At 36.5% G+C, this 12432-nt stretch overlaps 1 protein-coding gene across 3 annotated transcripts in view; it reads right to left on the bottom strand.

Annotated features, from left to right (window-relative positions):
* NSF (N-ethylmaleimide sensitive factor, vesicle fusing ATPase) overlaps nucleotides 1-12432 on the bottom strand; it is a 124540-nt gene that overhangs the window by 57621 nt on the left and 54487 nt on the right. For all 3 annotated transcript variants that reach the window (XM_036340133.1, XM_036340131.1, XM_036340132.1), the window contains exon 9: nucleotides 11195-11394. In XM_036340133.1, the coding sequence (XP_036196026.1) occupies nucleotides 11195-11394 (200 nt within the window). The remainder of the gene's footprint in view (nucleotides 1-11194; nucleotides 11395-12432) is intronic.

Here is a 12432-nt window from a genome sequence, read left to right as displayed (position 1 = left end):
AATACTAATAATTGGTTAGATTAAGTTAAGTGGACCTTCTAACAATTTATATTTATTTATTTATTTATTTTTAAATATATTTTTTATTGATTAAGATATTACATATGTGTCCTTATCCCCACGTTGCCCCCTACCCACCCCCCACCCCCGCTCATTCCCTCATCCCACCATTGTCCGTGTCCATTGGTTAGGCCTATATGCTTGCATATAAGTCCTTTGGTTGACCTTTCCCCCTTACCTCCACCCTCCCCTACCTTCCCTCCAAGGCCCGACAGTCCAATCAATGCCTCTCCGTCTCTGGATCAGTCCTTGTTCATCAGTTTATGTTGTTCATTATATTCCACAAATGAGTGAGATCATGTGGTATTTATCCGCTCTCCAGTTCCATCCATGCTGTGGCAAATGGTAAGAGTTCCTTTTTCTTCTTCCTCTTCTTAAAGAATACCTTTCAGCATTTCATATAATGCTGGTTTGGTGGTGATGAACTCCTTTAGCTTTTTCTTATCTGTGAGAAAGAAATCTCTTATCTTTTTCTTTATCTGGCCTTCACTTCTGAATGATAGCTTTGCTGGATAAAGTAATCTTGGTTGTAGGTTCTTACTGTTCATCACTTTGAATATTTCTTGCCACTCTCTTCTGGCCTGCATGGTTTCTGTTGAGAAATCAGCTGACAGTCGTATGGGTACTCCCTTGTAGGTAACTGTCTTTCTCTTGCTGCTTTTAAGATTCTCTCTTTGTCTTTTGCTCTTGGCATTTTAATTATGATGTGTCTTGGTGTGGTCCTCTTTGTGTTCCTTTTGTTTGGGGTTCTCTGCGCTTCCTGGACTTGTAAGTCTATTTCTTTCACCAGGTAGGGGAAGTTTTCTGTCATTATTTCTTCAAATAGGTTTTCAATATCTTGCCCTCTCTCTTCTTCTGGTACCCCTATAATTCTAATGTTGGTACGCTTGAAGTTGTCCCAGAGGCTCCTTACACTATCTTCATATTTTTGGAATCTTTTTTTTTTCGGTTGGGTATTTTTTGTTTCTTTGTATTTCAAATCTTTGACTTGATTCTTGGGATCCTCTTGTCTGCTGTTGGATCTCTGTATATTATTCTTTATTTCAGTCAGTGTATGCTTAATTTCTAGTTGGTCTTTTTTCATATCCTCCAGGGTCTCACTAAATTTATCGGCGGTTTCCATAAAATTCTTGAAAAACCTTATAAACGTGGTTTTGAACTCTATGTCCAGTCATTTGCTTTCCTCCATTTCTGTCATTTGTGACCTGCTTCTTTGTCTCCGCATTTTTTATGCTTCCCTGTGTTGGTAGAGTGGTTTTGTGTGCTAGGTGTCCTGTAGGGCCCAGTGGCTCAGCCTCCCCAGTTACCTGAGGTGGACACTCTTTGTGCACCCCCTTGTGGGCTTTGTGCACAGTCTTGTTGTAGTTATGCCTTGATTGTTGTAGGATCACTAGGAGGAATTGACCTCCAGGCCAATTGGCAGTGAGAATCAGCTGTGTCTGCAGTGGGAGAACTTCTGTGCTGAAGCCACCCTTCTGGGGCAAGACTTGCTTCAGTGGGGCTTTGGTGCTCACTGAGTCTGCGCCCTGAGTGTGTCCCTTATGGATGTGAGGAGTTGTAATCTGGATAGTCCCCCTCTGACCACTGGGTACACTGGCTCTTGGATCTAAGGAGGTGCTAATTTAGCCTCAGCCTGAGGTTACCCAGCAGGAGCTACGAAGAGAACTGCAGATTCCCCTTCCTTTTTTGGAGTTTGGAGGTGCCCTGATGAGGCCCAGCTGTGAAGCAATGCAAGCTGCTGTGGGGCATTGGGCCTTCTCTTGGAAGTTCTGGATCTGTCTGGCCCACCTGCAATTTGTTAGGTAATTTTCAGGTTGCAAAGGGCCAGGGCATTCATATGCAAAAGCCTCTGCCGCAGCCTGGGTGGGGCGGGGTCTCAGGGAATCAAAGGGCGGAGCAAGCAGCTATGGCTGGTCCTCAGCCCTGCCCTAAGGGGCCGCGCGTCTCAGTGTCCCGATAATTGCTGCAAGCACCTCTGAGGGAAAGCCGCCCTCAAGTTCAGAGTTCTGTCTGCTGCCAGATAGTCCAGTTTCTCCCCGTATGAGTCTTGGGTTCCCAGAGAGTTCCCAGAACCGGAGTTCAGAGCAGTCGGGAGCTTGTGACTCCCTCCTGATTCAAAAAGACAGCCGCGTCCTCAGGTACCAGCCCCTTTCCTCACGCGCACTCGAGCCTCCGTATCTTTGCACTTTACTTCCGCAGCTCCTCTGAGTCTCAGTGTGCTTTTCTCTTTTCTTCTAGTTGTAGAATTTACACTCAGCCAGCCTTCCCGTAGTTCTGGATGATGTCCGTTTTGTCTTTTCGTTGTATTTTTGAAGTTGTTGTGGGAGGCAGCAATTTCCCGGTGTTTACCTATGCCGCCATCTTGGTTTCTCCTACTATGGAGGAACTATAACTTCAAACTGGAACTCCAACATTAACACATTATATGATCTTGGAACAGGTGCTTGACCTCTTTGAGCCTCCTTTTCCTCACTCGCGGTGAGAAAGCGGGCTTACTGCCTGGGGATGCTCGGCAGGGTAGTTGTCCTGGCGGCGGCCGCTACCTGCACCGAGACCGAAGCCCGGTGGCGGCGGCGGTGGATTGAGCCCCCTCAGCCGGGCGTGACATGTAGGGCACCTAACAGTTTATATTTAAGTAACTAAAGGGAGAAGTATGCTTTAGAAATTTTCTTTTATAAACGACAAAAACATTAGGGATTAATAAAATGAAACAGGTGAGAATGAACAAAACCTCAATATGACAACATATGGATAATATTAAGATGGGCATAATGAGATTAAGGATTAGATATGGTTGATATTCATTAAAACTCTGGCAAGGATATAATTTAAAAAATAGGTTTAAAGCTTAAAAATGTTTTTATTGATTTTTTTTTTTTAAAGAGAGAGAGAGAGAGAAAGAGAAGGATAGAGATAGAAACATTGGTGGGAGAGAAACATCATCGATTGGTTGACTACTGCATGCCTTCTACTGGGAATTGAGCCTGCAACCTGGGCAGTGCCTTGACTGAAACTCAAACCAGTGACCTCCTGGTTCATGGGTGGATGCTCAACCACTGAGCCACACCAGCCAGGCAAGAAATGACCTAAAGGAAATTATACTGGGTCTAAGTTGTTTTAAAAAATGAAAACCAAGTAAAACACTTTTTGATCCAGCAATTCCACCCCTTGGCTTATAGCTGCTCTGCTCATAAGTACCCTCAACTGGAAACAACCTAAATGCCCTTTAGTTGGTGAATGGATAAACAAACTATAGTACATCCACATACAATGGAATACTACTCAACAATAAAAAGGGATGGTTGATACATGCTACAACTTGGATGAATCTCAAAGGAAATATGCCAAGTGAAAGAAACAAGTCTCAAAAGGTTACATACTATGATCCTATTTATATGACATTCTTGAAAAGACAAAACTATAGGGATGGAGAACAGATCAATAGTAACCAGGAGCTGTTAACACAGGGAGAGTGACCATGAAGGGACAACCTGAGGGAATTATTTTGGGGTGATGTAAATGTTCTGTCATCTAGATTTTAGTGGTGGTTACATAAAACTATATATATGCTAAAATTCATAAAACTGTATACCAGAAGAAAGTTGATACTACTTCAGAATTATAAATAGAAACACATTACTCACAAATTGTTCTCCTTCCACAAATGTTTTAAAAACTAAATTCAAATCTGAAAAAATTAATTTCTTAATATCATATTTATTGAACAGATGTCTGATGATAAATGATAGCTTGCTGTTTAAAAAAATTAAACACCAAAAACTATTCATCTTTCCATCTGTAGAAAAAACTGAGAAGGAGGAATTGGAACTACAATCTTAGCTTTGCCAAATACTTCTATATAGTAGGGTATTAATTCTTGCTGTCTTTGGTACAAAACAAGGACATTCCTGTTTATAACTGAAAAACTGTGATTCTACATTATTTTTATAAGACATTTTTATTCAAGGTTGTCTGCTAATAGAGCATGAAACAAACAGCTGCCATAATGTATGAATTTTGCTGTCAATGTGCCTTATGTTGCCACTGGAATCATGACTTCCTTCTCAGGCCAACCTCAAATATCACCTCTGTGGAAGGGAAGCCAGAGACAATAAGAACACTGTTTTTGATTTAATGATCACAGAAGCAATCTGTCCTAAACATAATTCAGTACAATTCTGACCTTTTCAGAACCTTACTAATCTTGTGACCTGTCATCAGGTCCCTTCCCCCAACCTAGTCAGTATAATAACATCAATTTTTACAGGTGTGTTACTTAAATAAAGCCAAATTCTTATTGCAATAAATTAGGAGTCAGGTAAGGAAGATGTCAAAATTAATGTTCACAGATTAATGTAGCTGAATCATCAATAACCCTTTACCAAAGAGTTTAAATTTCCACAATGCAATCCTCTTCAACTTGCTGGCTTTAGCTCTGTTCTTACCATCTGAAAAGTATTCCCCCATAGAAACAGAGCTGCTGCTATTGAGCTCCTGGCAACAGCTTCGAAAACCACAGTTCTATATTTAACTAGTTTGACCTATATGCAAGTGCTCATCTCCGTCAGCCTGGACTGGCCAGAATCACAGAGGTGATGCTTTTCTTTATTATGTAACACACATATACCGTCCATGGGTTCATTAGCTGAGTGTACCAAGCCATTTTTGGATGTAAGACTTGAGAAAGTTATAACTGAAAAGGCTGGCTATGAAATTCTCTACTTAGAAATTCTCTGCCAACTCAACTTTATCATTGATTGTGTCATATTTAAACTGTCTGCAAGTTTATTTATAAAGATTGATATCTCATGACTTTTTTTCTTAGAAGTCTTCCACAGACCAAAAAGGGAAATATATTTTAAAAAATAAAATAACACTCATTCTATCCGGCAATTACCATATGGGTCCACTGGATCTTTTTATAAATCTAAGCTATATTATGCTATTTCAACATTCTAGAAATCATGTCATCATTACTAATCAATTACTAGCTATGCTAAAAAATGATTAAGATAATAAAATGAAAGAATGATGAAATTGCTTAGAAATATGCAATAGTGAAATAAATATCGCTATGACATCATCCTTCGGGTTTCTTAGTGTTGTCCAAAGTATTGTATCATCTTTCAAGAAGGTATAAGGCAGCAATTGCCAATCTTTCGGACCCATGAACCACAAGTGGTCCGCAGACTACGGGTTGGCGACTGCTAGTGTAAGAGAAATCTAGACATAGTGTTCACTATTTTTGTTGCCTGATTTTAGTTTTAATGGAACACAGTTGAGAACTCAGATGTTTTAAATTCTCTGGCCATAATGGCAAAAAGAAAAAGAAAATTTATAGAGAAAGATATTTCACAATTATATAAATCCGAAAGTTAATACAAAGAGACAGAAGCACTTGAGACTCTAATGAAGATGGTGAAATTCATCATTAAAGTAAAATCTCAGACTATGTGCTTTCAGATGATGATATTCTACATTAATTTTCTCAAACTCAAGAATGAGTAAATATATTTGTAAGGACAAAAAGAAAATATGACATTTTCATCCAGTTATTTATTCAACAAAAAGTTTTCAGTATGCTGTATTTTGTGACAAGAAACTAGGCCATCTCATTTTTCTAAAAGAACACATGACAGTATTCCTCCACCTTTTATTTCACCTGTGCATAAAAATTTCCTTGATATGGTTTCTAAGTAGACAAATTTGAAGGTAGGCATTATAGAGAGAAGACCAGAAGAAATAGATGACATAAACATAAAAATATTGGATTAACCATTATAAAAGGTGTATGCAAATCTAAAAAAAAAATGTTTTGCAAGTATGGAGCATCAGATGGCCATCCTCTCTTCAACTAAATTATGAGCCAAAGAGTAAAAAAAAAAAAAAAAAAAAAAAATCTTCAGGTATTGTGTCTTGATAATGCCTGTGCAAGAGAACCGGAAGTCATATAAGCCAGAATCTATTAGAGATGTATTTGAAATTTATAAGCAGTATACACAAGTTCATGTATAACAACTGATGGGCAGTGAGTTATATTCAGAAGCTCCTGCCCATTTTGGATACATTTAATATGTCTTCAAAATCAGGAAAACATGGAATAAAAATTTGGTTTGTTATATTTATGTTCTTATTAAATATTTTAATAGTCTTTCACTTCTCTTTAATTTTAATTTGTGATTTATAAAATAACTTAAAATAACTTTTAGAAAAAGTAGTTATTTCAAACCAGATAATAAATGGTTATGACTATTTTTCTTGGTATACGGAGTATTAAAAAGATATTTGAAGCAGAAAATATTGTTAGTACTAGGGATGAACTTTAAAACTGAATTTGTTCTGGGGCTGTCTGAAGAGCTGAGATCAGTGACTGAACTTGCACCATACACCAGGACCCATGCCTGCTAGAACCAATGGGGTTGAAATGGCTGGAGACCTGAATAGGAACAAGAATTTAATGAAAACCTCCTGTGTAAAGCAAAAATAATTAAGTGCTCAACAAGAAGACTTGAAGCATTAAGGGGTTGTTATAAAGAAAATATTTAAAACTGATTTTTATCAACAACAAAACCAAGAATACGTAGGAAATAACAGGGCATGTTAGATTTAGTAAAGTTTACTAAATTAAAAAAATTTGATATTATGCTTTTGAGGATTATTTATACTGATCCATGTATATTATTCATTTAAATATTTATATGATATTCCATTTCCTACTGAGGAAAAATCAAGACGTTTCTACTTTTTCTCCCATTACAAATAGTGCAGCAATTAACATCTTGATACATGTTATTTTGTGCACAAGTTCAAGAATGTTTCTCTAGGATAGCTATCTTGAGATAGAACCCATAGGTCATGTATAGCATTTTCATTTTTATAAGATGTTGTCAAATTAATCTGCAAGATATTACCCACTTGGTATATTCTTCTAATTTTACTATGACTAGTAATGTATATATATTTTCACATACACTTTGACTAAAGTTGTACGTTAATTAACATTACTATCTTCTTCTCTAATGATACAAGGATTTTACATGATTTATTCCAATTCCCATATATTTTATTCCATATTTTAGTTCTTAAAAAACATATTGATCATTATTATTATTGTTTTATATAGTGAATGCTTCTTAAATTTACCTCTTTTAAACTTTTGTATTATGAAGTATGGCATAGAGGGAAAGTTCACAAAATGTGAACGTATGTCTCAATGAACTGTCACAAAATGAACATCCACATAGCCATAACAAGAAAAAGCCTTCCACCACCATCTCGCATAGGCAAACACAATCTGATTTTTATGGCAATTATTTCTCAGTTTCCTTTATATTTTTACCACCTAAGCATGCATCATTAAATACTATACTTTGAGTTTTATATAAATGGAATCATCCAGTAAGCATTTTTCTTGTCTGGTTTCTTTTGTTCAACATTTACTTGTGAAATTCAAAACTGTGTATAGCCACGGTCTATTTTTATTACTATGTAGCACTTCATTGTATACATATATGACAATTTATCCATTTACTAGCTATACAAATTCTAAGTTGACAGTTTATTCTCTGTTTCTTAAAAACGGTATTGAACTGATTTCTTGTTTCCATCATTTTTGTTGGAAGATATCTGCCAAGTAATTGTTGGTATTTGAAGATAATCTTTCTTTATTCTCTGCTTTTAAGATTTCTCTCTCTCTCTCTCTCTCTCTCTCTCTCTCTCTCTCTCTCGAAGTTTAATGATGATTAACTATAGGTGTCAACTCCTTTAGTATTTCCTTTGCTTAGGTTCATATCACTGCTGGAATCTATGGATGGATGCTCATTAGTTTAAGAAAGTTCTAAACCATTTTCCCTTCAAATATTGCTTTTGCCCCATCATCTTTTCCTTCCTGAAACTTTAAAGACATTGTTATGTTATTTTCTATCTTTCTTCATTTCTTTCATCCTTTGTCTCTGGTTATTTTTGTCTAATATCTTTCAGTTCACTAATTCTCTCTTTAGATGTGTCTAATCTATGTAAATCTATCTACTTGGGTTACTTTCAGTTACTGATTTCTCATTCCCAGCATTCCCATTTGACTTTTTTTTAGTTTCCAGTGCTCTGCCAAAATTCTCAATTTTGTTTCTCTTTGAATGTGGTAAGAATCGTTTTTAAAAGTCTGTATCTGAGAATTCCAATATCCAGAGGCCCAATTTCTATCATCTTTTGTTGTCTCTGTGTCTGATTCCTTTCGATAACACACCATACATTTCATTTGTAAATGACAGAAATAATTTGAGGCTTTCCTCCAGGAAGTATCTACAATTCTACCAGAAACCTGGGGGCACTAGTGATTTAGGAACCCTCAGTCTAATTTTAGAGAATGTCATGATTAAAGGCTGATCTACAACCTCTCTGAGAATGCTCTTCTATTTCCAGTTAACCCTTAATTCTATGGTATAGCCCTTCAGGGTCCCAACTCAAAATGAGGCATGTTCATCAGATATTCCCTCTTTGTGGGCCATAGCTGCTAATCTCTGCCCATTACTTCCACTAGCCTAGAAAATTCCAGCACTGACTAGTATCTCTAGAAAAACAGTGACCTTTTCCCTCTGAGCCTCCATATACCAGGGCCTTATTATTATTATTATTATTTTTAAAAAAACCAGGGCCTTTTTTATCTGGGCCTTTGTTCTTTGATGCCTTCAAGCAAAATATAATTAAATCTTTTGTTGAGCTTTTCTGATAGTCTTCAGTGCCAGGCATGATTCAAATTACCTAATCTGTCACTACCAGAAGTAGAAATGCCAGATTTTCTCCACATTTTCACCAATTTCATTACTCATCATTATTTCTTGCATCCACTGCTTCCTTCTGGATTCAATTTCCTTAATTCTAAAGTACATCATCCTTCATATTCCTCCAGCAAGCTTCTGTGATTAGTTAATTCTATTAGTCTTTGCTTGAAAAAAAATATATTTATTTCCCCTTTATTCCTGAATGAGAATTAAACTGTGTATAAAATTGTAAGTTGACAATTATTTTCACTTAGCTCTGTGAAGATATTGCTCCACTATTTTCTGATCTGTTGTTGTCATTGAAGTTTGTTGTCAACATAATGGATCTCCCTTTGTATGTCACTGTCATTTCTTTTTTGTTTATATTAAGATGCTTCTCTTTTTTTCTTTGACATTCTCCAGTTTCACAACAATGGGTCTAAAAATAACCTATTTTTTATTTATCCTATTTGGGCTCATGGTACTATGTAAATCTGAGTATTTATGTGTTTTATCAAATCTAGAAAATTCTCAGAGATTCTATCTTTGAATATTGATTCTATACTACTTCATTAGGACTTTTCACTTTAACTTTGTTATCTCAACTTCTCTTTCATATTTTCCCTTTATCTCTCTGCACTACATTCTGGGTGATTTCTTTAGATCTATTCTCCTGTTTGTCACTTCTTTCTTCAGCTGAAACTACTGGCTTATGTATAACCTGGTTGCTGAGCTTTAAATTTTGATGATAACATTTTCCATTTATTGAAACTATTTTAGCTTCCCCTATGAGAAGCTCGTGTGGCCTGGATTGTTGGAGCATTCCTTGGGGTCTGCTCATATCTAACAACCCTATGGTATCATTAGCCAAGGATTAATTTTAAAATTATTTTCTCAGCTCGGGGACCCCAGACCACAGATGGAATGGTTTCTGTTGTTGATGATGTTGCTGTTTTGCTTTTAAATCCTAAGCATGAGTCAAGGATCCACAGTTTAGAATGGCCATTAGAGATTCCTTAGCTCCTACTTCAGAACCTAGGTTGTTAAATGTTTTTGATATTTCTCTGTGCTGGTAGACAGATATCTTTAAGTCCATTCTTTTCACTGAAGGCACAACCTCTTTGAAGGTTCCAGTTCCTAGTCCATACCTTAAGTGGGTTCAAGGACTCATTTTCTGCCCTCAGCGGGTGCTAACACCTAAACTCATACATTACCAAAACCAAACCTTCAGGTCATTTCTTTATCATTCAAATTTTCAGTTTTCTTTACATTTCTGAAGATTTCATTTTCTTTCCTGAGAGCACAATTATACATTTAAAATGATTTTTTATATTTTACCCAACATATGAAGGTATTTGTAGAAGGAAGGTTTCAAGCTGCCTAGTCTACTATATTGCCAGAAACAAAATCGCATGGCATTATTTTTAAACACACTGTCAATGAAACAAATATAATATTAGAGGATTAGTTTGGGTTTTCCAGTGTAACAGAACCAAGATCCGCCCTATTAGTCACCTGAAAATATACAGATATATATGTAAATCTCTATATCTAGATAGAGATCTAGATCTCTATTTATCAATCCAGCTAGCTAGCTAGCTATAGAGAGATTAATTATAAGGAATTATAATACAATTATGGTGGCTGACAAGTCCCAAGATCTAAAGATATTTCTGTTCTATTCAGGCCTTCAACTGATTGGGTAGAACCCACCCATATTAGTGAGGGCAATTGCTTTACTCAGTCTACTGATTCAAATGGTAATCTCATCCAAAATATCCCCACAAACACACTCAGAATAATGTTTAACCAAATGTCTCCACACCCAGAGGCCTAGCCAAATTGACACATAAAATTAACCACCACATAAACTCTGGTTTTATTTTTAATTAATTTTATTATTTTTCTAAGACTCAAATCAAGCTTGCCTCTGGGACCTAACAACTCATACCTGTCACTCTACAACTGAGTAGACTCAATTGGTAAGTAAAGCTAGCTTTCTGCACTATGGATCTAACATACACATAATTCTACAAGTCCCTTTATAGATTTAATTCCTCCCTTTCCGAAGGATCAGTTCAAGTCTCTGGAAGTAATGTGGAATAAAAGTGTCACCTGAAAATATATTCATGATTTGTTTTTGTAAAACTTTTGGCTTATACAATCATCTATCTTTGTATTATGAACATGTGGGTAATGACATCATGTAAATCCCCCATAATCCTGGTTGAGTGACATAACTTGGTATTAAATAAATTTTACCCTCAAGTTTTTAAAAATATAGATTGTTCTAACAAGTTTTCCACCATAATGCAGAATTTCATTCATCCTGTAAATGATAATAAACTTTTACAGAAAGATACTTATATTAGCATTACCCTCCTTTGCTCCTCTTCAGCATCAGCAAAGAGTTTACGAATGTTAGCTTCTGATTCTCCCACATATTTGTTAAGAATTTCTGGCCCATTGACCACTTTGGGCTCTCTTGCATTCAACATCTTGCCAATCTGTCGAGCCAAGAGAGTCTTACCACAACCTGGGGGCCCATATAACAGGATGCCTTTAACATGTTTGCAACCTAAAAAGGAAAAGAAAACAATCTTACGTCAACTAACTAAAATCCAAGTAAGACATCTAAAGGAAAGTTTTCTTTCTTCTTCATATGCACGTAATAAAAAGTACAGTGATTCCATTAACATACATTAATAGCCAGGTGTCATGAACAGAACAAGAATGAACAAGTGAAGCTCCTTTTTTTTTTTTTTTTTTTCAAATTCAGAAACAATTCCTACACCAGTACCAATATTTGCGGGGGAAGCTGCCAATTAAAGGTCTTTGGAAAAGTATATTTGAACTATCATTTAGAACAAATACTTTTAACTCTATCTCTTTAAACTAAATACCTAATTAGGAACTGGTACTTACTTTTCATTATTCTTTTTATAAAAAATATTTTTATTGATTTCAGAGAGGAAGGGAGAGGGAGAGAGAGATAGAAACATCAATGATGGGCTGCCTCCTGCAAGCCCTTTACTGGGAGCAAGCCCGCAACCCAGGCATGTGCCCTTGACCGGAATCGAACCCGGGACCCTTCAGCTCACAAGCCAGCACTCTATCCATTGAGCCAAACCGGCTTGGGCTATTTTTCATTATTCTTTACTTTAAAGTCGGGGGGGGGGGGGGGGAATCTGGTGTGTTGTTGTTTGGTGTTTTTTTTGTTTGTTTGTTTGTTTTTTTGGTAAATTTAACCTAACACAAATCTCTATGATACAGTATTCTATGGAAACTCCATCTTAGTTATAGAAATTATAAGTCTACCTGTCAATACAAGCACTTGCAGAAAGGGCAAACATGTATGAGTTGGATGGTATAGAGCAGTGGTTTTCAACCTTCCTAATGCTGCGACCCTTTAATACAGTTCCTCATGTTGTGGTGACCCCCAATTTCATTGTTTCAAATTGAACATAATTAAAGCATAGTGATTAATCACAAAAACAATATGTAATTATATATGTGCTTTCCGATGGTCTTAGGCAACCCCTGTGAAAGGGTCGTTCGACCCCCAAAGGGGTCGCGACCCACAGGTTGCGAACCGCTGGTTCAGAGCAATCCATAG

The sequence above is a fragment of the Myotis myotis genome, unplaced genomic scaffold (genome assembly GCF_014108235.1).
Source record: "Myotis myotis isolate mMyoMyo1 unplaced genomic scaffold, mMyoMyo1.p scaffold_m19_p_17, whole genome shotgun sequence".
NCBI classification, from domain to species: Eukaryota; Metazoa; Chordata; class Mammalia; order Chiroptera; family Vespertilionidae; genus Myotis; species Myotis myotis.
This window is presented reverse-complemented; position numbering and strand designations above follow the sequence as displayed.